The following is a 27,786-nucleotide window of genomic DNA, read 5'->3' as shown; positions in this document are numbered from 1 at the left end:
TTTTAAAAAAATTTCGGGCCGAGCCGGGCTTGAAAAATTAGGTCCGATGCAGATCACTAATGGCAATAAAATCATATAATTTCCGAAAATTTCTTTTTGCATTTGTATCGGGTGGGGAATATTAAATTCTAAGGGATGAATTATGAATTAAGATTAAATTTATATGTGTAAGTGAGATTAGAGCGTTAACTATTTTTTATTTAAATGATTTATTATTCTATATCACTAAAATTAATAGATAGTTTATTAATCACATCAGACAGCTCACAATGCTTTTAACCAGGATTTTGGATCCGAAATAATTTTTCCGGGTTCTGTACGGATCCATACTCTATTTTTTTTTATTTAAAAAAAATGGAGTTCCTTATGGGCACAGACTAGGATTTAAAAAAAATGGTTCCATACGGGTCCTGAGAGTCCGAACCCAGATCCGGTTTGATCCGAATCCAGTAAGTATAAATAAATTCTTTAACCTATCAATCGTAGAGTGAGCCATGTAGGATTATTTTGTATAAATAAAATTAAAAAAATATTTCAATGGTTATTTTTTATAAAAATTTTTAAAAACACTAATCAACTAGAACAGTTGTATCTTAATAAATTAGGAGTAAAAATAAAGAATCAAGTTTGGGTGTAACCTATTATTTTTTATTTTGAAGGAATCAATCATAAAATATAAATTCCTGAACCTGTCTGCACCATTCAGGGGAAGAACCAAATTCAGATCTGGTTCATAAACCTACATATTTTGGGGTCCATTTGGTAGGATTCCGGGTAAATTTAAATGTGTATCGCGATTCTTCTAGATGAGTTATATATGAAAGTTCTGCAAAACATATCCCAATCCGAAAACCTAACCTATTGACCTGACCCATGGGTTGGGTAATTGTGATTATATTTATATTTTCGGGTTGGGTCGTGAAAGGAAGGAAGGGTGGAAGGAAGGAAGCAAGCAAGGAAGGAAGAATTTATTTTTGGAATAAATTAATAAATTTTATCAGGTCAAAACGAGTTAATTTTTAATTAAAACGACTCAGGTTGTGTTATCTAATAGTGAAATGTTAAAGTCAATTTAAAATAATTAGCCCACACTCAGGTTATTTATATTTTTTCTGGTTTTATCGATTATTAATTTATATTAAAAAATAACATTAATTTTATTTATTGATTTTGATTATTTTTCATATTTTTTAAAAATGAAATGATTATAAAATAAAACTTGTTTTTTTCGGTAAAAAATTAAAATTTTAAATAATAATAATAATCATTTATTTATTTTTTTTATTTATTCTTTTTTTCCTTTATATATATCTTGGAGTAATGATATTTGCATCGGGTTTTATTGGATTTTTATATGTCTTTTCATAAAATATTCAATAACATAGCAAATTATTATAAAAATAAAGTATTGTTTGTATTGTTTTAATGTAAATATCACATGATGATTTTTGGTTCATTCACAGTTAGCACGAATTCGCGGCGGAATATACAAAATATGCTGTATTTTGTATATTTTTATATATTTCGCCGTGAATTTGCACCAACTGTGAATGGAAGAAGATTAAACAGGTTTAGGTTATAATTGTAGGTTTTACACGGGTTAGGGTTAATATTCATTTAAAACGGATATTACTGGATTTTGATATAATTGGGCATTGCTTCTTAGTAAGGTGCTATTGTTGACCTATATATAACAATCCCATATTTTCGTTATAATATAATTTATTCTATCAATTAGGGTGGGCACATTACTTGAAAATATAACAGTTACTGTTGCTCAAGGAAAAAATATAAGATTAAGTCACTCGTTACCTCAAAAAAATGTAACAGTTATGTTACCGTTATTCAGAGCATGTAACGGAAAAGTCTTTTACATTTAAAAAAAATTAATCATGCATTTTGCTGCAAGTCATTAAAATAATAAAAGGGAGTATAATCTTTAAACACAATATTATAATTTTAAGCATTTGATAAAAGAACCAATTTTTCAAATAGAACATCATTTTGTAAATTTGTATTATAAGAAGAATTAAGAATTTTTTTGATTATCGGATATATATGTTAATTTTAAATGATAGATCATGATATAAAAATATTTCATTCTTGACATCATTTTAATTCTTTGTCGAATCCAACTCATACTCTTGAAATATAAATATTAATTTGTAGTGGTGGTTGCATTCGGGAACTGGCATAGAAATAAACACAGTAGATCGCATCTCTAAGGATATTGCAGTTGCCATCCAACTTGTAATCAGATGTGATAATCCCCGGCCGGCGTAATCTATAGAATGAATAGGAAATTGTGGCTAGGAATGTTTGAATAGCTTCTGAGTCGATGTTAAATATTTTATCATATTTTTTCCCAGTTTTAGATATTTGTATATCATTTACCAGGAAAATTACTTTGTTGATATGATTTCTACCAAAACTATCTTCAATATCAATCTCTATCGACGACATTTAAATTTTAAATTATTAAGAAAATTAGATTTATAATTTAGAATTTTAAATATAAATTTAAATTACAAAATTTAAAATAAAAGATTATGATCCTAGAATTCATCATAATTATAAATATATTTTAATAATTTTTATGTGCATTTATCATATAAAATGCGCTACTTCACTACTTTCTAAATTAGCAGCGAACCACCACTATCGCTATTTTTTTTAAATAGCGCGCTAAAATCGTTGAAAAAAAGTAATGCGCATTAGTAACAACAACACTATGTTTTACGAATCTTGGGGGTTATATTAAATTTTGATATAAGATTTTCAGCCTTAATCTTTATCAATTCTAATGAATTTTCACCTCTTTTATTTTTTAAAATATAAATTGTGTAGTTTCACAATTTTTAGCATCCACTATATTGGTATCTATTAACTGATGATACTTATTTAATAGATCAATTATTAATAAAATTTGATAAATTACAATGCCCAATATAATATAATTTATATTTATGCATCAAGACAAAAGAAATGGCTTCGACTGACTCATGAATATAAACTTCTGAGATAAGATTTATATTAGAAAAGTAAAATAATACTTCACCAATAACCTCAAAATTCTCAAATGATAAGAAAGTTTATAAATGGCCAGTCCATCTCTGGTCAAAGCCTCTATAGAGTTTCTGGCCTGTATATTAACAAGATACGTTAAAACGCACTTTTTTATTAAATGTTCTTTGGAGTTAAGTTTGTATTTCTCACCGCTGGATTATTATATAATGAATTAATCTTTAAATCATTGCTGTCTTAAAAAGCAATTTGTAAAGCGAGAAAGACTTTCTAAATCAATTATTCCTATTAAGTTATTTACATTCCCTTGGATTTTTCCACAAAAAATATACCAAATAATTAAACCCAAATTTTTACAACCCGCTGTAACTTTTGTCCATCAGCTTTAAGACAAAAAAACGATATCTCAATTTTGTTTTAATTTGTTGAGATAGATTGCAACACCATTCTGCTATAATAGATTGAGTTGTTTTGGGAGGACATTTTTGGTATTGATTATATAACCTTTTTCAATTTTTCATTTTATTTGGCAGGTGTATGAGAAAACATTGCAATAAAATGTCCTGAACAATAAATTATATTTTTATCTGCAGCATTAGTTATTTTAGGGGAACCAGCCCCACGAAATGAGAGCTCTTGTATGCTGAGATTATTAATTCATATATTGATTTCAAATAATATCGATTATTCTTAACTTGATGGTTCACCAAAATTATCGATATTCTTGTACTTCTTTATAATAAGATTTTCATCAAGCCATATTAAATTTAAATTATTGTTTTTTTTATTTAGATCTAATAATGGCAAATGAAATTTAATAAGTAATATTTTTTTTAATTTGGGAGCCAGAAATATCTTTGGAGGCCCTTTCTGATAATCGATTGGAGGCCATTTCTGGGAACCAAAAAAAAATTCTGAGACCAGGTCTAGGAGGCGAAAAAAATATGGAGGGCGGTTCAGGCCCACCTTCTGCTCTCACGTGGCTACAATGTATAAATAATATATATAATTAGGACTTTGCGCTTGTCCCTTCTAGGAGGCAATCCTTGGTCTGGGGGAAAGACCCGTTACCTTTACAGACGCCACTATTACTGATTTTTTTAAAATATAATTTGACACCAATTTTCAATTCTATGCATGTTTTAATAATTCCATTGGGAGTAAGAGTGGACCAAATAGATTGTTCTAAGAATCAAAGATTTTTTTTTGTTTATTGATAATATGTTATTTTTATCTGTAGATATTACGATACCTATATAAAGCTTTGTTTCGCGCACTCCAACATCGAATCGCATAATGCTTTGAAAGAGAATAGAGGAGAATTAGAAGTTTTAAATTCTTTAAAGATGTTTAGGCGTCAATATAGAGATATTAAATTGGTATAGTTAGGATTGTAATGCATGAGGTTTTGCATAATTTTCAGTTTTACAAGGTATGACTGATATCAATCCCTCATAATCAAAATAGCCATTGATCCTTCATAACTTCAAATCCCATATCTATCCACACTCAGGGGTCGACCGGTCGCAATATTAAGTGGGCATTTTGCTAACGAAACCGCTAGAAAATGTCGACTTTTGAGATCGATCAGTAAAAAAATTGGAAAGAGGCTGATCAGAAAAAAAGATATAAAATATTTATTATTTCTTTTTATCATATAAGCCACATTCATATATTTTATATATTAAAAGTTATATTTTCTTTTTTAGAATTTAGAATATCATATTTATACATTTTTGAGGATCACCATCTAGATATTGCTATTTTATGTGTTTTTTTCAAAAAAAAAATGCGTGCCCGTTTAAATGAAGGTCAAGTTTGATTGATTTATAATTTATATTATTTATAATTTGTTATTTAAATAAAATGCAGTTCGTTTTGAAATAATAAATGCAATAATTTCCATGTAACAATATGCAAATTTGAGATAATACAATTGTGTAAAGTAATCTTACAGAGGATCAGAACACAATGAAACACTTATCAATTTCGAAATTAAAAATTTTAAATCGTGGGAATTTTTTTGAGGTTATACAAATCATATCAAAAAAATGATAAAATAACCATTTAGTTCGCAAATATGTAGAACAAGGCAAGTTGATCTTGGTAATATAATATATCTGGCTAAAAGAGGCTGTTAAGTCTCCTAATAAGTAGGGGAAACAAAGTAGTGGACACGTGAAAAAGATTTAGATAGTTATATAATAAAGAGGGCTTACTTCCGATCTCCATAAAGCAAAAACCAACCTACTCATTAGCTAAATCTTTAATTGAGAATCTGAGAAAATTTTAAACGTTAGACAGCTTAGATTTTTTTGAAATAATGGCGCGGCTCTCATTATATCATCAAACTAAAAGCTTAACAGTTTTGAAAATGATTGAAGATGCCAAATCTTCTGTATCTTTTATAATTTTAGCCTCCATAAATGATGCTATAAAAAGGCTACAAATTTGAATTAAAATATTTATTTTTATAAAAAATATATTTAAAAAAATCATAAAAATGTTTTAAAAGTAATAAAAAACAAACCTTATTATAAGTTACACAAGCAAATATATTGGTTTCACAATCCTCCGTTATATTTTTATAATGGGAGATATGTTATATAACTTAACCTTATTTGTAACTATCTGCACACAACTGCATACATTAATCTATTTTTTGCTGAGAGATATTTATTGATGCCCAATGAAAAAGAATTGTTGAGTAAACTCGAATATTTGTTTACTTGCACCAAAGTTGAAAGTTAATGCGAGATTTATTAGTTTAAAAATTATATAATATTCGTTTAATTCATTTAAATTCTATTTGGGAAACTATATTTTTAATATGCCTGATTTTATATGTATACAATAAGTCTTATACTTTTATAGTTCAATAATTTATATTTTATACCATACGCAATTGCGATAAGTATGTTTTTATATTTTCAAGTAACATGATTTTATATGTGCAATTCTTAAATTAAAATATTGGATTATCATTTCATATAAGTCTTTTTTTAATGAAAATGTGTTAACTTTAACATTGTACCCATCGTTTTAGACATTTTTATACAAAAATATAAGAAATAATAAAAATATGTAGCCCTCAAATGAAGGTATGTGTGCTAGGCCCTCATAAAAATGAGGCCGCTGTGGCAACATCGCCAGTCCCCTGCCCATATTGTATATTATTTTCATTTATAATTGTATTTGAGGATTTGATGAGATTTATTTGAGTTCCAAAAATATTCTTTTATTATTATCTAAGGGTGATCAGGATAAAACAGTTGATTTCGCATCTCTATCATAAAAATCAACAAAACAAGATTGAAAAATTTTAACATTTATTTAGATTTTTTAATTATGAACTAACCAATACAAACGTAGAATATTAAGATATGATCAAAATTTGCACTTATTAAGTGTGCCCATTATTGCATATTATACATTTTTCTTATTCATCTTTGGGGTATTTTAAAAAATATATTCTCCATCTAATACACAAAAGTTTTATAAATATTACTTTTCAATAATTTTTTATATGAGAGACGTTAATATTTTAAAATTCTTCTTTACAGATTTAATCAGATACATTTTAATTGTTTTTGTCCGCTTTATTCCAAGATGATATTTATTAAATTAATCGTTTTTATATTACTTCTAAGTAAGCTATAAACTTACAAGAATTTTAATTTTATATCTAACTACGAAGTTTTAAATCATTAGAATAAATATATTTTGCTAAAAGCAATAAAGGTGATCTTTATAATTTACTGGTAGAAAAACGGGATTTTGGTTAAATATATCAAACTAAGAATTTGCTAAAAGATGGACATAGGTTACATGTCCACAATAAATTTTAGGTCTTTATGCTTAAGGACTAAAATTAATTTAGGTTAAAATTGTTATCCTATCAATCGCTTTATGCCGGTCTCCCCTAATATTCGAAATCTAAGAAAGTTTAAAATTCTAAATGAGGAACAAGATATCTTGCTGGGAGACATAGTATGTTAGTGGCTGATGGACTAAATTACCTACCCTGATTAGTGCTTCTGCGGCACAGATAAATTTAATTTGAAAAGGCTAAAAATAATATTTTCTATGAGCCAATCTTTCAGCACCACTAAGAAAAAATTGGCCCAAATAAAAAAAACTAGTAGCACAACTTATTCCAACAGTCACAAATATCCAGAGTTGTTAAAGGATCTGAGTATCTAGATCCTGTATCTAGGTATAAAAATATCGTATCTGTATCTATATAGATTTGATTAAAATATCTGTATTTATGATATTAATTTAGACGATGTATCTGTATCTAGATCCATTTAAAAAGTATCTTTTAACAACTCTGCAAATATCAATTCAAAGATTTTAATTCTTTTACACAAACTTATTCTTATATCATTTTTATAATGGAATTAATCCCCATTTTTCTAAACAGGTATATTTTTTTTATAAAAATATAAAATAAACTAGGTTTTAGATTTTAGTTTACTTTAAAAAGATATTAAATTATTTTACCAAAAAAGGAAACAAAGTAGCGTAGATTTAATTAGTCGATTGAAAACACGCAAAGTTTTAGGTGTAGGTGAATCCGATTCTGGAGATGTTTATAGATCCAAAATTAGTCAAATACTCGGTCACAGCGAGCAATTAACAGCCCCGTTCGTGAAAACGTATTGGGCGTGGCATTACCTTTCTGCATTCTTTTATTCAATCCATGGATTATTGGTAAATATAATATTATTAATACTCTTACATTAGTTACATATATGTTGTTTGAAACTATCAAAGACATTTAAAATGTTGCTTCAGACAAACGTAGCAAATCTAACTTTTATCATTTCCTAACCATTATCGGAACTGGGCCATTATACAGAATCACGGAAAGAAGCGATTTGAACTAAACTATAATTAATTTTCTTGACCTTGTTCAACCCCTTTAAAAATATTATTATTTGTAGTAAATTAGTGCTATTTTTTGAATTAATCTGTGGAATAAATTATTACTTACAAAGCTCTATGTTGCAATTATTTACCTTTTAAACCAAATTACAAGTTCCTACATCTTAGATTTATTAATTTTAAAACACTCATTGTCAATTTACTTAAAATTTTGTTTATTTTATTTATTTAATAAACATCGCTAATTTAGATTCAAGCGAAATTAATTAGTAATTAAAGTTATGCAGACTTTTAGAAGTTATAATATCTTATAATAATTGAATTTATATCTTTGTAAATTTTTCAATATAGGCTTCTACACATTTGTGTTTGTCTCTATGTAAAAAAATTAGGATCGCTACATCCTTTTTTTTTAAACTAAATAAACTCTTGGACTAATTTATTCTATATTAAAGCGATTAGTAAAATTTAGAAATCTGTGATGAGAGGATAAATTATATTGTTTTATCAAAAACTGTTATATAAAAATAAACATCTAAAAATATATAAATATTTTAAAAGTAACTATTATAAAGATAAATAAACAATAACTAGTAAAAAAAAAGGTATAAGTTTAACAATATCTAAGTTAAACCAATAGGGTTCAATGATTTAAAGATGTAAATGCTGTTTGAGCGACAAATATCAATAGAGGTTCTTTGTCTCAGATTAAATTCTTCCTTATGATTATAGATGTAAAATTCCCGGGAAAATTGGTTCAGGGGAAATTTCCCCGGGAAAATTGGGGAAATAAGGGAAAATTGGGGAAAAAACGGGAAATAACGGAAAATTAAAAAATAACCACAAAATATACTTTAAACCTTTCAATTTTTTTTATGGAATAACTTTATTAAATTTGGGGAACTAAGGGAAAATAATATAATTAAACAATAAAGACAAAAATAAATACACTATAAACATCATTTTTTGAATAACTTTATTAATTACAAAGAGCATGTATCAGAAATTACATTTAAAATTCTTGGGATGCTAATGAAATAGCATCAATATCTTCATGGGATGAAATTGAAATATCATCATTATCACTTGATATTGATAAATCGGAATCTGAACTCTTTTGATAATATCCCGAACTTGATGTATTTGTATGATCCTTTAAATGTATGTTATGCCTTATTGATATTAATTTTTCGACTCTTTCATTCTTTATTCTATTTCTCGTTTTTGAATGAATTTTTCCAAATGCTGACCAGACTCTTTCTGACGAGGCACTTGAGGGTGGTATCGAAAGTCATCTTACTGCCACTTGACAAAGGGGTTGATTTGAACACAACCCTTTCCACCATATGAGTGGTTTGGTATGGATTGAGCTCTCCCATATGCCAGCTCCTTTATAGAAACCTTGTTTTGAACGATATTCTGCTAAATTACCCATAATTTTTTCAATATCGCAATTAATTTGGCCTGAAATAATATTTATTATATTTAAAGCTGCTGTTAATTCACGGTCTGTTAATTTCACACCATAATATCGAGGATCCAGAAGATTTGTTGCATAATGATATTCTCGGCAACAAAATTTCTTTCGTTTTTTAATATGCATCTTAACACTTTTCAAATCATTTTCATTAAAAATAAAAGTTGATAAATTGAGTTTATCTTTTATATCCCAAAATATTTCTAGTACATCAGATAATATGGCTGTATCCGATTCTACAATTATAATTTTGTTATAAATAAATTCAAAAAAAATCAGTACAGGCTCTAATTTATGCCAGTATCCTTCTTTGTTCAATATAATACACCTTCTTTGTTTGTCTATAAATAAACTTGAAATTGCAATTTCTTGCAAAACTTCCTTATTTTTCACAACACTTTGCAACATTATAACAAAACCTCCCCATCTTGTCGGACTTGGAATTTTTAAGGAAGATTTATATCCTTTCAATATTTGCCTTTCTTTAAAAGTTGATAATAAAATACCATGAAATTTTATATATTTAATTATTTGCTTGGTTTTTTTGATGATCTTTTCAATAAAAGGTATTTGGCATAAATCTTTAATAAGCAGATTCAACCCATGTGCGGCACATCCAAAGCATTCAATATAATTATATTTTGCCTTAACAAGACTCCAGGCCTTTTTCATATTCTTTGCATTATCAGTTACTAGTGAGATAAATTTTTGACAACCAATTTCTTCTATTACCTTGATCAACTCAGATGAGATATTCACCAGTGTGAGCATTGGAACCTGTGTCAATGGATTTTAAAAAAATTGGTTCTGGAGTCATTATTATAAAATTAATAATGGACTCTCCGCGAATATTTGTCCAGCCATCGTTTATGAGAGTAAAATCTTTAAAATTATTGAATTTATTATTAATATTATTTTTCACTTTAATGTATTCAAAATCTAGTAATGTTTTACTAATTGCATGTCTAGAAGGAATTTTATAGGCTGGACGCATTAATTTTAAAAAATTAATGAAATATTTATTTTCAACTAAATTAAAAGGGCAATTTGACATAAAAATAGCCAATGCCAAAGCACTGTCAAGTTGCGTTTGATTTTGTTCGGTTATAGTGTCAAAAATTTTTAATTTTAGATGTGCCAGCATTAAAATTATTGGTATTTTCTTTAAAAGTATTTAGAATGGTTTTATTTATGTTTTTTTGGGATATAATTTTATTAGGATTACTGGAATCTGGTAAACATACTACAACATCCTCTTCAGTAGAATTATTATTATCACGATCAACTTCATTAAATTGTAAACTGTTAATATACCCTTGACATTTTTTGATATGCTGAGACATCTTTGTTGAATTTGGGAAATTATATGTTAATTGACAATATTTGCATATTGATATATATCCTTTCTTGTTATTAGCTCTATCTTTAATAAAATGTTTCCAGATATTGGAAGATCGAGGCATCTATAAAATATTGCAATCATATTAATTTAAATTAAACATCAATAAATCATTATACCAGTTATATAGTATGATTAAAATATATTAAACATCATAAATCATTATATCAGTTATATAGTATGATTAACATATAATGATACTTATAGTGCGCACAAATTGAGCGTTGCAACTCTCCGTTTTAAAAGCTAATATGGTAGAGTGCAGCTTGGATTTTTTTACGGCAAACGTTAATAAAAAAGCAAACTGGTTAGATTTTTTCTATGCTTTTTTAATTTTGCGCTAAAATTTAAAAATGGATACAAATTGTAGGTATAATTTATTTTATATATTAATTGATATTATATTATTTAGAATATATTAATTGATATTTATATAATTTTAGAAATGATTATTTATATAATTTTGGAATTTATATTTATATAATTTTAGGATATACATATTATAATTTTAGAAAGGATGATAAGGTTACTTGTACCTTACTGGGAACTCAACAAATGGTCTGGAGCCAGCAGCGTCCAGACCATAAGAATTCTATATTAGTATTAGATGGTTTATTAACCAGTAGTTTTAGGTAAATATATATAAATAATGATAAATTATATTTTTAATAGCTTGGGGATGGAATTTCCATTGCATGATACAACTGTAGCATGCATAGAAGAAGTTGCAAAACTTTAAAGACTAAGATAATTGTGTAAGGTTTCAGGAGCTTCTGGCTCTAAACTCTCATACAGATGGTATGATTACATTAAATTTATGGAGCCAACAATAGAGGATAGTTTTAGTCCTAAAGAAATTATACCAAAGGAAGGCAAGTGGGTTAAAATTAAATGCATTGTTGGATATATTGACTCTTTTGGAAAGGGTGCCTTGAGAGCCAGTAAAATATATATTTATCTATAAATTTAACATTATTATAGAATGTTTCTCTATAAAATATAAATCAAACAAATATTTTTTCAAAAATGAAGTATCTCCATTGTATTATACTTTAATGGAAAATTGAATTGTGGCCTCCAAATTCAACAGATATACCTGCAAATCAAACCTCATTATTTAATGAAATTATATCTATGAAAATTGATTTGTTTTTTTTGTAACTCTATTTATTTATATATAATAAAATTATATTATTCCATATTCTAGTGTCCATTTTTGAAAAATATAATTAAAATTATTTTATTAAATAAGACATTTAATACTCTTATTATGGTGTACATTTTCATAATTAAAGATTGAAAAATGTAATTAAAATTATTTTGTAAAATATATATAAATACTATTCAAAATTTATTTAGCAATTATTAGATAGATTTAATCAAATTATATCATAAATTTGAATAGCAATATTTCTAAATCTATTTATTTTTATATCTAGTGTCTTGAAAAAAATATAAAATATATTAATATGCAAACTATTCAAAATTTATTTCACATTTTTATTAAAATATATAGATTATAAATATATAAATTAAGGTAGGATAAACAAAGAAACATTTATATACATATGTTTTGCATCCAAGGCCACAAAAATTTGAAAACCCTGATTGAATCATAAATTCTTAGGAAATCTAAATAAACAAATATAATTAAACTTCCTTATTTTACCTTAAGGTAAGAAATAAACTCTTTTTGTTTAAGAAATTATAAAAAAAACTTTAATAAAAAACATACTGCTTTCAATCTAAACAAAGATGAGTTACATTAACAAACATACTGCAAACGCTCAATTTGTGCGCACTATTATATATCAAATCTAAATATATCATTAATTATTAATAATTCTATAATATATCACATTAATATTATGTATGAGAATATAATGTGAAACATTTTACCTTTATTTTTGTACTTTTAAAATTATAGATTTGAAAAATTGCACTCAATGATTGCACTAATAAAAAAAATAAGTTTAAAGACTCACGAGGAAAATAAAAATTATTTATAAATTAAATTATAAATCATAATTATTGAAATAAAATATTATATTTTATAAAATATAAATCATAATTTTTGCAAATAAATAATATATTTATATTAAGGGAAAATTTGGGAAATTTCCCGGGGGAATATTCCCAGGAAATTTCCGGTTATTTCCCGGGAAATTTCCTTACCTTTACATCTCTGATCGCATGTAATTAGTGCTTTCCAAAGATAACTGTTTTTTAAATATAAATATTATAAATAAACATTGGTGGATCTTATTTTGGTGGTTTAATATCGCACCATGCGATATTTAACATTAACCGAATTTGAGGTGATTGTTTAAATGATTGTATTTTTCAGTATTACATAGATTCTAAGTAGGGAGTTGTGATAGAATAATTTTGGGAAACGATCTCTGCCGGTGTGGCCCTGAGCGAGGTTGGCTCCAGAAGATGAAGGTCATATTATCGAATCAGTATAGGTATCGAGAACTCAAACCTGAAGATTTAAGTGGGTAGAATATTTGGAGATCTCGGATCTGGCCTTTATTAAATTATATCTGGGGAATCTTTCATTTAAAAAAATGACAATGGGGTATTGATCTTACAAGTGTATAAGAGGTAAGAGTTACAATATCATAGCATATCTGTTCCCAGCTCTATATTGGTAAGAAAGCGAAAGGCGAGGAATGAAAGGCATGTAAATTTTTTGGGATGGATAAAAAGTTTTCAAGTAGATAAAATACTTGATGATTAGGCAAGTATCTTAATATATCTTTCATTCTAAATAAATTTGGCTAGAAATATACTTTAGATTAAACATTATACTTTCATCCCCAATGTATGAAACCTAGGTGTATAAGGCTTGTTTTATTAACTACAAAGTGAGCCCCAAGGGTTAAGTGATTTATGATTACCGGTACTTTTTAGGACCAGAGAGGGTATCCTCTTCGAGACACCAAACATTCAATATAAGATCACTATTTGTGAATATTTCATTTATGATTAACTCAATGCTTTGACAACAGAATGCGACCTAGTGGATCTTATTACTGCGTATCTTATTTGAAGCGAATGTAGGATTGTTAAATTTTAAAAAGGTAGATTGGTTGTAATATATCAAGAGACAAATTGTAATGCTTGGCAGAAAGAGAGTATAAATGCTACCTTCTAAGTTAGTTGAAAGCATTTTATGTTGTCATAGACCAGAAAAGTGGGATTTTTATACGAGAGTAAATTATTCTAGAAGTTATTCTCCAGAATATCCTATTGTAATAGATCTGATGTTCCCTTTCATTTTGTTTTATATTGTCAAGAGAGCTCCAAAAATGATAAACTAAATGTGTGAGGAATATTAATATAAAACATGATGAAGTAATATAAAAAGTTGACACTCTATCACCAAGGTTACTTCAACCTTGGCTTTCCAGAGACATTGCAAGGCTTATCCTTTTAAACTTTTTTGGTACATTCTGAAAATTTTCACTCGCCTAATGTCAGATCTTATCCAATGCAAATTAGTTTATCCTTAGGCCTATGTTTCCCCAAAATTTAGACACCTATCACCCTTTTAAAATAAAAATCCTTTGGCCCAACTGAAAAACAGACTTCTGCTTTCGGCTACATCTGGTAAAATTTATTAAATAAAAAAATTGGCATTTATCTTCTTTAATAAGCTTATTAACTTCTTTTTTTGCATTCTCTAACCTTTTGCAGGCCAGTAATATTTGACGCACCTCATTATTGTTCGCAAATCTACTTAAGTCCATTAATAGGTTTAGATTCTCCAAAATATTATTATATATGAGGCTTCATATAAGAACTTTTTATCTGCATAAATATAATCATTTATGCAAATACCGTACATATAAATATTCTTTGTTATATCATATTATTGAGAATGATAATTATAAGGCTTGAATATTTAAAGTAGAATGGTTATTAGAATGTTCGCAAAGGATGTAATATAGGCTAATGAAAGAGAATTTATAAGGCTTGAATATTTAATCTAGAATGGTTGTTATAGTAAATTGGTATTTTATTTATATAATTTAAAAAGAAAGAAATACAAGTTATTATCATATAAGAATAACAAGTAATTATTATAAAAGAAAAAGAAGTAATGACTAAAATAAAAATATATATTAATTTATATATATATATAATTTGTTGCCTTAAGATATAAAATGAACTTTTAAATATAAATTATTTAAGTATTTAAATATATAATAGTTTAACTGAACTTTAAATATAAATTATTAAAGTATTTAATAATATAATAGCGTACAATAGCGCACATGCGCACATGCAACACATATATTATTCGTCAGTTTGCTATCTTGAAAAGCATATTTATTTTGATTCACATGATATAATTACATGTTTCACCATTATTATTATATTGCAATATGCTAAACGTTGACATTAACATATAACTGCAAAGTAAATAATTTAACTGTTAAATCTATTAAAATCCCATATAAATCTTCGCTTGAGAATTAGGCCTTTTGTCAAAAATAATAACTTTTTTTTACATAAATCAATTTTTATAATTATACAATTCTATTTAGGCTGTGTCCAAAATGTTTTAAAAATTACCTCAAATTTATAAATTTCTGCAAATTAATAATATAATGAAACATGTCTGAAATTTTCCATTTTCAAAAAAAAAACATAACATAACTAAAAAACGAGAAAAAAAAATAAATAAAATAAAATAAGAAAAATAACATACTTTAATATTACTAGTTTTTTTCATAAAAATTACCCAAATAAATAAATTTTGAATAAATTTTTATTCAAATTTATTAATTACTATTTTTTTTTTAAATTTTTTGTAAATGACGAAAAATGATTTAGAACAATAATTTATTTTTACATTGAAAATAGCTTGTTATTTTTTTACTTCAAAATTTATTTAGATTTTGGGCACAGTTTTACATAAAAAAAATCCCAAGTATTTATAAAATATGTCAAATTCTAGCCAAAAGGTTTACCATCCTATTGAAAACAATATAAACCTAATTTTCAAAATAGGTTACGCATAATTATCACATGAATAGTCTCTCCCTAAGGCACGGAGTCTAGTGATACCATCTGGACGTAAGTTAAATATCCAGCCTTATCTAGAGTATTAGCTGTTAAGTATTGTTGTTTTATGTTGCAAGACACGACTTGAAAAATTAAGTTTGCCTTTAATATCAAGTATTATCGAACATCTTGCACAATTGTGTCCCAATGGCATCTTAAAACAAGCCTCCTGTAATACTTAATTCTTCATCACTTAACAAAATATTTAAACTCTGACTAGGTAGAGCATCAAGCCGGATATTCATTTTTTTATATTTTGAACCAAACCTAACAAAAGGATATCATCGTGATGGGAAATTAAAATTTTACTACTTAATACATAATCTAAAGGAACAGTAAAAGCATTTTGTTCATCAGCGAAAGGGTTCGCTATAAAAGGATAAACAGGTTTTTTCCACTTCTAAAGCAAGGACATAAAGAGGATCTGGTAGAGAAATGAGTTGTTTTACTTTATACTTATGAGCTCTCTAGATGTTAAAAAACTGGATAGGGAAACTAATGAAGGAGGAATGAAGCCAATACCACCCCTTTTCATGGGTAAAGATCTAATTCACAACTGGCACTAAATTAGTATAAAGACTGTTCCATAAATTATTTAAACTTTCTTCTTGGACCAATAACTCTTTATAATTAGAAAATGCTAAACTAGAAATAAACATTTTTTTAAATAGGGAATAGGAAATGATGATTAGTTAGTTCATCAAGATTTGCATGAATTCGTGCAAGTCTCCTAATATATTATTAAACGAATATAAGGAAATTTGCCGATAAGTGACCCAGCATTGAAAGACTACTACGTTCAATAATCCTAAAGGTTAAAGTCAATACCGATCGAGGTCCAAGGAAAAATAATTCGAATTTATTTTTATTCAAGGAAAGTTTAATACTAAAGATAAAGAGTCAATATTGATATTCTGAACATATATAAATCGCTGCATAATATCCTATCATCTAAATACCATATATTGATTTTGATTAAATTTGTGTTAAGAATCTTTATAATAGGAATTAATAATGAGATTAAATAAAAAGCAGCCTAAACGGTCTCTCTGCCTGATGCCTTTTAAGCAAATGAACCATTATTAAAAGTTGAAACCACAAGCATCCGAATTGGTAATATTCGGGAAAGTAAGAAAAAAGAAATATTTAAATAGATATTTTTCCCAGCATAGCGAGTTTTTTTATTATTATTAGTAATGAATATTAATAAGCACAAAAACTCATAATCATTCATTCAATATCGTTTATAATTTAATCAAAATACGTTTATAACGTTGCAATCAATCAAGTTAATATATCTGACATAATAATTAAATTAAATCTATATACTGAACAACAACCGAACATTCTAGAATAATATATATGATAATTTATTATATATGGATGGTTTATTCTTATCATCTGGTCACCAGATGTACAATTATTATAAAGTTCATTCATTCATTACCACGCCAGAAATTGCACGAAGTGCAATTTCATCACCCACCAGGAGTTGAAGCGTGCATCATGTATTTTCACTAGTATATAGATCCCATACATGATGTCTACCCGTTTTATTATAGTGGACGGTACCACTATGTAGCCCGTTAGCAAAGTGAAGAAGGAAGAAGTACAATAATGGTGATGTATTAGTTCCGTTTCCGGCAGAATAGTGTTAAGGAAGAAATAAAAAATAATGTCATATAAAGAAAAATGTACCTGCGTCCTTAAGTGGTATTTAGTGAGACAACAAAAAAAATAACCCTTATATCTTGTTAAGTATTGAGAGTTTATGTTAAGTTTGCATGTAGAGTCTCTTCCTTGTTTGTTGTTCGGTGTGCCAAAATATTGTATGTCCCGTAGATCTTATATGTTCTGTGCCAATGGTATTTGGGTTCGTCCGATTTATTGCGTTATTATTATAGCCAGTTTATCTTCTCATTGCCTGTTATACAGCTAATATTTTCGTAATTGTTATCGTTATCGTCGCCGATATCGTGTGTCCAGAAAGGAAGGTCGTGGGTTATTAGAGGAAGTTAGGTTATGTTGTTGTTGTTCAGGTTATTATCATTATCAAATACACTTATTCCATTTATTGCAAGAACGTAAAGGTGAAGAACGGTTGCGATATTAATTTAGGCCATATTTTAGCATGTATTGTAAATGTTCCTTTAGGTGTTTCTTGTTTTTGCTAAGTGCCATGAAATCTGCAAACGAGAGGTTAATCAGGTCCATATCTTTCAGACATTTCGCCAACCAATAGTATTTAGGGTTTTTCCTCCTACCGTCAGGGCACCATTTCAAGGACGAGAATATCATATTTTCCTGCGAGTGTCTTAAGCTATGGCCTAGTAATTCTAGTCTCCTCATGGGTATGAGACGATTGATTGGTAGGATGTCGCATCTATTCCAGAGCGTTGTATTTGATGTGTTGTATGGGCAATACGTTTTGGTGATTCTTCTAAGGCATTTGTTTATAAAAGTCTGAATTGTGCTGATGTTACTTTTTGAGCCTTGCCAAGTCTCCAGGCCGTAGGTAAAAATGGGTACAATTAGGGATTTGAAGAGTCTTATTTTTAAATTAGTTGATATTTGGTTGGATGACCATAATTTCGACAGTTGATGATAGCGGAGTCTCGCATTATTCGTTCTCGATTTCGTGTCTAAAAAGGTGAGGCCTAATGACGTTATCCTGATTCCTAGGTATTTAAAATCTGACACTAATTCTATCGTATTACCCTCAAAGTTAAAGGGGTTTAAGTGACTCGCATCAGTATTTGAGGTGATTAGTTTGGTTTTTGTGTAGTTTACTCTTAGACCATATCCATCACAGTGGTTGACAAATAATGATAAAATATTTCTTAATTTGTATTCTGAGTTGGCTAGAATACATACGTCGTCAGCATAACATAGAAAGTTTAAAGAGTTGTGCATATCATTGAGGTGTTGTTGCTCACTGTAATATGTGTTGAGTGCATATTCCTGTTTAAAGGATTTATTTAGGATATCATTCATTATTACATTAAAAATAATCGGTCAAAGGATGCATCCTTGTTTGAGGCCTCTATTTGCTTTAAAAGGTTGCGACTTCATATTTAAATGCTGAGGAACTACGCTATGATTGTCGTAAATTATCTTAATTAGCGCTATCAGATGTTTATCTATTCCAATGTTTTCCAGCAAGGGCTATATCTTATTCTGAATTATGGAGTCAAAGGCTTGACTTAAATCAATCATCAGGGCAAAGATGGGGGATTTATGCATTCTGGCCTTTTCCAGAATGACCTTAAGTGCCATGGTCAACTCCGTAGTATTTCTGCCCTTCCTGTATGATGTAATAGCATTGGAAAGGAAGTTAATGATTGGTTTAATCCTGACTGATATGATGTATGTGAACATTTTTAGTGTGACTAGAATTAGTGCAATACCTCTGTAATCTTTAAGGCAGTTTGGGGACTTATTTTTAGGGAAGTTTAGTATAATTGATGTCATCCATTCGTCAGGAAACTTGCCCGTATTCCAAATCTCCCTAAAGAGGGGAAGTAGTAAGCTGGCACTTAGGTCTACCTCTATCTTCCAGAGTTCTGCAAAAATTCCATCAGCTCCAGCAGCTTTATGCATTTTTAGACGTTTGATGGCACCGACTATATCAGACTTGTTCAAATTCTGATTGGGTGATTGGAAGGGGTAGTCACATCTAGGTCTAGGCCATCTCGTTTTGTAGAGGTTCATGTAGTGGTCTATCCATAAGTCTAATTGTTCCTTAGGGTCAGTTATAATCTTGTTGTTTAATTGTAGTCTTGGTAAAGGATTGGTTTTAAAGGTGGTTAGTAGTTTTAGAGATTGGAAGGCCTTATAAATATTATTATTATCAAAATTGAATTGGATAGAATTCGATAAGTTAGCAATGAACAGTCTTTTGTCAGCTCTTATGCGGTGGGTAATGAACCTCCTGTGATGTCTTGCGAATTGATGGTGGGATATATTTGTTGTAAGATTCTTAATTATTTGTATTGTTGAAGGGGTGAGCCACTCTCTGCGCTTGGTGCGTGGTCTTAAGCATGATGTTATACTACCTAATACATTCTGCTTAATGTCCTTCCAGGTGAGGTTTGGGTTTATCATGCCATTTGCTGAGTTTCTCCATGATGTTAATTTAGAGACGAACTCTTCTTTCACCTCTAAGTCATTTAGTTGTGCCAAGTCTTTTCTAGCTATGTATTTTACAGTGGTGAGACTGTTCTGTCTAGTGTGGTTTGGGAAGATACTGTTGTTAATTATGAGTTCACAGCCCAGTGGATAATGATCAGTAAAAAGTGTAAGATTAAGTTTACTGATTACCCTGATGTCTTTCACCCATTTGAAAATCTTAGTGGAAATTATAAAGAAATCTATCTGTGAGGTAGTGCCAAAGGAAGGGCTCTTGTAAGTCATGATGTGATGAGTTGGGTGATTGAAGAAAGTATTACCAATTTTCAAGTTGAAAAACTCACAGATTTCTATTAACCTTTTACCGTTGGGGTTCGTGCTTTGTATTAATGTGGCGTTTCCAAGGCAGGAAGAGTTCTTAGATTTACCTACCGAAGCATTGAAGTCACCTGCTAGAATGATGCCATCCCGATGAGGTAGTTCCTTTAAGACATTCTCCAATTCCATATAGAAAACGCTATCATTGTGAGGCGCGTATATATTAAGAAAATGGACTTTTTTGTATCCTAAGTTTAGGGTGAGGCAGCATATTCGGCGGAAATTGGGTTGAAGCTTACGAGTCTTATTAGTTTATTATGTATCATAAACGCCACCCCAGCCCATACGTGTTCTGCATTTGAGCTGCAATATAAGGTGTAATCTAATAGGTTTCTTACCTCAGTTACTTTAAGGTGGGTCTCCTGCAAAAAGAGGATATCGTAATGTTGGTCTTTCATAATTTGTCTTAGTATAGTTAGTTTCTCATTCAGGGATCTTATATTTAAAGAGATCATCTTAATATTGTGGTCCTTCATTGAAAACTTTATTAAAAATTTAATTATGATTACCGTGCCGATTCTATATCTTACAGAGAATCCGCCTTGTAAGAATAGTAATCACACACGATGATAAATAGAATATATATAAGAACTGTTTCAGCACTATTTCAAAAAAGATACAATTAATATATATATATAAATGGTATCTAAATTAAATGATTATAGTAATTAAATGATTATAGTAAATGATAATAGATTAAATGAGTATTTGAGTAAGTTTCATATAGTAGTTTAGGATAGGATAAAAGGTTTTTGTTCCTAATTTCATTATTATAAAGTTTTTTGTTTTTTGTTTTTTTTTTTTAAATTTCAAAATATTGGGAAAAATAATGGCACAAAAATAAAATATGTGCATGAAGTTTAGAAAAGACGTAAATAGATTTAAAAAATGTTTTATTCTAAAGCTAGATGAAACCGGGAATTGATAAGAAATTTGAATCGGTATATTTCCAAGCTAATGTTTTGGCGGAGATAAAAAATTCTTTGGAATTAGGTGAGAAAAACTAATATAATTTATATTTTTATTAATAGGCAATATTTTACCCATGGTGTATCTTTGACACAACATTTCAATCGATAACACAAATCTCAAATAATCCTTTAGCAACAAGATTTTATGGATCATCATTGATAAGTTGGTCAAATATTTTATTAATATCGACCTTATCCTTAAATATTGCTATATGGTTATTTATTACACTGGTAACTGGTGATCTCAGCGCGGCTCTATTTAATTTGAAAACACCTATTGAGCAAAATGTTTTGAACACTTCAAATTCAAAATAAGAGAGCTAGGGAAGCTACTGGTTTATTATCGATAGACTAATAGAGGTTGTTTAATAATATGCATAAAACAGAGGTTTATATGATTCTTTTAACGCTTGAATGGTAGGGTTTATAAATCTGATATTTAAAATATTACTTTTTAACCCCTTTAATTAATCATATAAATTAAAGTTTTAATGATAAAAATTTTTATAAAAGTTTTGTTAAGGATGGTCAGTTATAAGAAATTTTTTTAAAATAATAGTCTATTTACATAAAAAACATCACAATAATCATACATATCTAAAATATTGTATGGAATTATTATAGCTGCACCCCAGACCTTTTAAGTTATTACAAATTAAGGGGTGAATACTTTGACTAGGCCTTAACTCTTATCTATTTCTAAATTTCTGAAATATTTATTTAAATTTTTAAAATATATTTTATTACAATTTGATGATTGATTTTAACTATATAAAATAAAATATTAGATTAGAAAACTATATGATTGTCTTTAATGATTTTTATGGTTAAAAATATGCTGTATAATAATGGCACATTTGCTTGATTAAAAATTTTACTTACCAAAATGTTAAAACGAAAACTCTTATAAAAAATTTTACTTACCAAAATGTTAAAATTAAATTTTTGGATAATCAGAAATTTTGTAATAAAGTTTCATATATAAAAAAAACTATAATTTAAAATTTTTTTTGCAAAATTGGCATCATCATTCAGTTTGAGCAAATCAGGTCCTTGAACATTAAATTTTTGAATAATTTTGACTGTATTTTATAAATAAAGATTATAATTATAAATTAGTATAATATTAATTTATTTGAAAGATTATATAATATTAATAATTTAAGTATGTATTAGTGAATTCTTCATCTAAAAGGTAGTATTGGCTTTGTTTTGGTGGATATTGATCTTTTCGACTTCTGCCCATCTTTATTCGCGTTTTTGTTTTTGTCATTAATTTTTGCTGTCTTTTATCGTTTGAGATCCAAGCTCCTTTTTAGCTTCAAAATTATAATTGGAGCAAAATAGCCTAAGCCTATCTAATGCACAGGATGTTCAATCAGGGGGGTTCGGTCATTGAAAGTATAAAGCTTAGATAATTGCACTATTATGTTTAGGGCCAACCTATGACGTAGGTAGGGGAGACTGGGGTTAGGTAAACCCCGGGACTTGGCAAACCACTTTATCTCATTTTAAAATTAAATACACCAGAAGGTTAAAATTTTATCCTAACATAGTTTTCATTAGTATACATCTATGGACAAAATATATTTTGAAATAATTAATTACTAAAAATTTTATTTAAGAAATAAAATTTTGATGAAATTTTTAAAAGATTTTTACATAATTTTAATTTTTATAAAATATATAATCATTTATATGTAAATTAAATTTTATTACAAAGTTTAAACACTCTTCTATAATTTGGGTAAGTTTTATGAGTATTTATCAAATCTAGATATTATTTCAATCATGATTTGTCAATTTAGAGCTAGCGGAGTTCGCTAAACCATACACGTCAATTATGGCAATTAATAATGAAAAAAATTTCAAAATCTTGAAAAGGCAATTTCATTATTGTTTGTGATTGGTATTTAGATTTATGCTAAGAAATTTTGATCTCTCCTTAAAATTCATATTTATTTATGTCCAAAATGTTTATTAAATTAGCCAAAATTAAGTTTCAATTTTTATATATAATTAGCTTCAATTTATAAGTATTATGATATTTTGAACAATAAAATTATTCTATACATATCATTATTAATAAATAAAAATGCATTTCAATTTAATATGGCCTAAAAAAACCAATGGTTTAGGAAGCCCCTTGAAGTGGTTTGCCTCACCCGGCTATTGGGGCTTTTTGAACAAAATTTTCACTTTTACAAAAAATAAAATTTAAAAAAAATGATTATATTCTTAATATTTTTTATAAGGCACCTTTATAGAGTATAGTTTTAGGTATCCAATCATAAATTATCTATAAAACAACAAGAGCTATAGCCAATTTTGTAAAAATTGGTTCACCCCAGTCTCCCCTAGTATCCTTCGTTGGGATCCTCGGTTCTAGCAGAGATCCGGTGCCCCAGCTTTTTAAAAAGGCCAGGGCATACGAGCCGAACAATGTTAAAGTCGTGGCGATTAATGGTAGGAATGAATGGTTGGCAGGTAGCGATGACAAATATTTAGCGAGTTTATTCGCCTCGGCGTCCAATAGAGCATCCCTATTTATATGATTTTGTTAATGTCTGTAAAAATATAGGAAATATTTAATTTCCAATTTTGAATATTTTATTGTTTTAATTAATATCAAAAACTTATCAATTTTTAATATAGAAATATGGTAGTTTCAAAAGTTTTTGAGAAAAATTATTACAATATTGATCCTATTAATCTCATACATACGAATATTAACCCCACAGCACACATCCATCTTTCCATATAAATAATATTACCCCATTGGTCATTAACCCACTTAGATTCTGCAATTGGCGGGTTAATCAGTAAACCCGCCCCCTCTTTGTTTTGAAATTTTTTAAAATCTCCCGCCCTTTTATAATATTTTTTAAAAAATTTACCCGCCCGCCCATTTACATATAAAATTTGTTTAACCAGCCCCCCCCCCCCCCGCCCAATGTTTAAAATTATTTAATGGCTGGTTTGGTTCTTTATTTATTTATTCTAATGTATTTTTAATTAAACATATATAATATGCAATATTATAAACTATCATTTTTAATAAATTGAATTCTATTCTGCTTATTTCGCCCAAAAAAAGATTAAAAATTAACTCACCCACGCCTGCCCATTTCTTTAAAAAATTTTTAAACTGCGCTACCCACCCAATGTTTAAAATATTTTAGAAACCCGACCATGCCCGTCCTTGTAGACCTCTAAGCTCACTTAAACACTATGCTCTCTCCGATACTATAATATATCAAAAATAATTATCATAAAAAAATTGAAAGTTATTTTTCTCAAACTCTCGGTGATTACTAAAATAGTATGTAAGTAAAATAAAATGGAAAATTGTAATTTTATTTTATTATATATAATATTTTATTTCTTTTAAAAGCATTGGCTTCCCTATTTTGGATATGCCTTATGTGGGGTCTGGAGAAAAAAACCATAAAACTGTGCATGCTCTTATCCTCGATTCTACAAATCATTCAGATAAGTAGTAAGCAAAAATAATAGATGAAAAAATTTCTCATTCGATATAGTATAAGTGTGCCGAGCATTTTATTTTTAATTGAGTTACTTCTAAGTTTCTATAGCCATACATTATATACTATAAACCCTATATATTTTATTGAAAATGGATTAAACTCATTTCAAATTTTAACATAAATTTTTAGAAATATGATATAATACCATGCTTCAATTTTCTAAAAACGACGATATATTATCATTTTATATACATTTCTTTTAAAATTATGAAATAAAAGCTTTGGTTTTTACATATCTGTTCACTTCGTACACTAAAGACTATTTCGTCATAAACATCCCATCTTTCTCCTTATTCCTGCGAATGTTCGTCATTTTGTTAAACTTTCATTTCTATTACGCCATAAATTCTGGTAAAATCAAAAGGACTTCTGGAATGAATGGTGAAATATAATTTTTCCTTCTGGTAATTGCGTTAAGAACCCATCGCTCACATACAAATTTTACAATATTACTACAAATAACTTAACTATATACTGTTATCAACAAGATATTACATTCTTATATAGAAAATTATAGTATAAAGGAATAAATTCAATATGTCTTATTATTATAATAGCAAGAAACACACATTTATTACATTATAATTTTTAAGCTATATACTTTAATTTTTTTAAGAAACTACATCTATTGATGTATTTTATATATTTTTCATTTTTTTTACATCAGCAGAATCAATAACATACACATTTATTACATTGCATTTCTTTTAAGGAAACTATATCAACTAATTTATTCAATATGTTTTTCATCTTCCCTTTTTTATAATTTTTTTAAGGAAACTATATCTAAAAAATAATTTACATGTTTTTAACAGATAGCTATAAACAATCGGAACAATATGTCTAAAATAAAAGGAACGTTTATTAACAAGCTGTTTAATTTGAAACCGTTCGTTCATTAATAATTTCTAATAAATGACTGAATTATGAGATATTAAGAATAATTCTTGCAATATTTATAATTTTTTAAAATTAAATTTTACTTTTAAATGCATGAGAAACAAAATCTGACGGCCTTTAATATACTCTTATTTCGACAGCCGAGGGCTGCTCCCCCACTCGCACTAATATTTTTTGTAACTTTTAAAAAAAATTGTCAAAAGCCTCTTGATGGTAAATTTAAAAATTGCTGCCATGTAATGTCATCAAGGTTCTTTATACAAACTTCTAAATATCTGGTAACTATCCCCCTCTTGTAGAAATTTCTTGTGGATCGATCATTTTGATGATGAGTTAAACTATTATGGAAGTTTTCAAATGTTGTGGTATGATCATATCGAGCGACAAATCATAAACTTTTTAACAGTTTTAGGCATCAATGGTGTCTTAGGAAGATTATAATTTTTACTCTCTAATTGCAGATTTTATCCATAAGACCACTTAAAAATTTATTCTTTAAATTGATAAGGGGGATGGGTGATTTTGGAACTTAGATATATTGTGTGGAATTATAGTTACATTTGGTTGATTATCATTTGCTAATGTAATTTATGACTTATTAAAATTGGAATTATTTAAGGATTTTAATATCATTTCATCTTTCTTTTCCCTGGCATGTCTTTTGAAATAAGGCACTCTTTTTAGCAGTATGAGTAATTTTGATTCAACCTTAATACTTCATATTCTATCCTTAAAATCTTTTTTATGAGTTTACCATAAAAATATTTGTGATGTCCTTAATTGCGTGAAGCCATAGACTAGTAGGGAAATATTCTGGATATCCACAACAATTGCCTTCCGGATTAGAGTATCCCCTTCATAGCTTACTTTGACTTGAACTTTTCCTATTATTTTAATCGAGTTACCATCATAACCTGTCAAATATATGTTTTCTTTGTTACTCAATTCCAGTTTTTAATGCTATGTATCGTGGTAAGAAAGTGAATCTAGTGATAAGAAAGAGAATCTAGTGATAAGAAAGAGAATCTAGTGATAAGAAAGAGAATCTAATGATAAGAAAGAGAATCTAGTACCTGTGTCGACCTGCATAATTAAGAGTTTGTTGTTTGTTTTCACTGCAACTTTATAGGCGTTGAGATAGACGCCTTTATGCTTATTGGATAAGTCTAAACTCAATAAGTTGTATTCCTTCTCAAAAGCTTTTACATTGTCATCATCCGTAATTTCTTTCAATATTCAGGGTATTTATTTTGTTAGAATATGGAGCTTGGCTTCTATTACTATAAGATTGACGTGTGTTTCTATCGTAGCTTCTGTAATTCTTATTTTTTTTCCTCATTAGAATCTAGTTCGACTGATCCAAAGTCCATGTTCATGAATTCATCTAACGTCATGCTTTCTCTCAAGCTTAATGTATATCTTATTTCTGACGAAGTAGCGATTCTTAGTTTCTGGATAATCCTTTGATGTCCTAATGCATCTTAACTCAAATTACTAACGGGGACCACTCATTTAGAATAGATTTCCTTCTTTTTTTGAACCGTCGCATAAAAATCCGCTCTCTTAGCACTTATCGTATTAGTGGGGTGTAATAACCTGAATTTCCTGATTAGACTAAGGGGGCCAGCAAATTCGGCTTCCGAACAAACTGCTTCGATATTGACGTATTCGTCATCTATCAAGTTAACGCAGCAGACTTTTCGACGTCGGAAATGTTACTAATTTTGAAAATATTTCCTACTCTTCCATTATCTGCACTTAAATTGCTACTATATTTAGGGAATTCTAGTTTGAAGAGATCGGGAATTATATTTACGCTTTCTTTTATTGTCATCATGTTTGTTTAAGTATGTGTGAATATGATAATCTGAAATAGAATCATGCTCTTGTTCTTTGTCTTTTATGATTTAGATTTTGCTTTACTCTTTTATATTTTATTTTATATTTATGATGTTGATTCCACTAATAAAATTTCTTTCTTTATTTGAAGGAATA

General features: G+C 28.1%; 1 protein-coding gene across 1 annotated transcript in view; it reads left to right on the top strand.

The window, feature by feature from the left end:
- The window catches only part of LOC135928653 (tumor protein p53-inducible protein 11-like), a 36,206-nt gene extending 8,948 nt beyond the window's left edge, over positions 1-27,258 (top strand). The window contains exons 2-6 of the mRNA XM_065465112.1: positions 7,539-7,740; positions 21,404-21,506; positions 24,738-24,842; positions 25,111-25,272; positions 27,134-27,258. Coding sequence (XP_065321184.1) covers positions 7,539-7,740; positions 21,404-21,506; positions 24,738-24,842; positions 25,111-25,272; positions 27,134-27,258 — 697 coding nt within the window. The remainder of the gene's footprint in view (positions 1-7,538; positions 7,741-21,403; positions 21,507-24,737; positions 24,843-25,110; positions 25,273-27,133) is intronic.
- The last annotated feature ends 528 nt before the right edge of the window (positions 27,259-27,786 follow it).

The sequence above is a fragment of the Gordionus sp. m RMFG-2023 genome, chromosome 1 (genome assembly GCF_954871325.1).
Source record: "Gordionus sp. m RMFG-2023 chromosome 1, tfGorSpeb1-WG-v2, whole genome shotgun sequence".
NCBI lineage: Eukaryota > Metazoa > Nematomorpha > Gordioida > Chordodea > Parachordodidae > Gordionus > Gordionus sp. m RMFG-2023.
The sequence above is the reverse complement of the archived record's forward strand: the minus strand, read 5'-3'. Positions and strand labels throughout refer to the sequence as shown.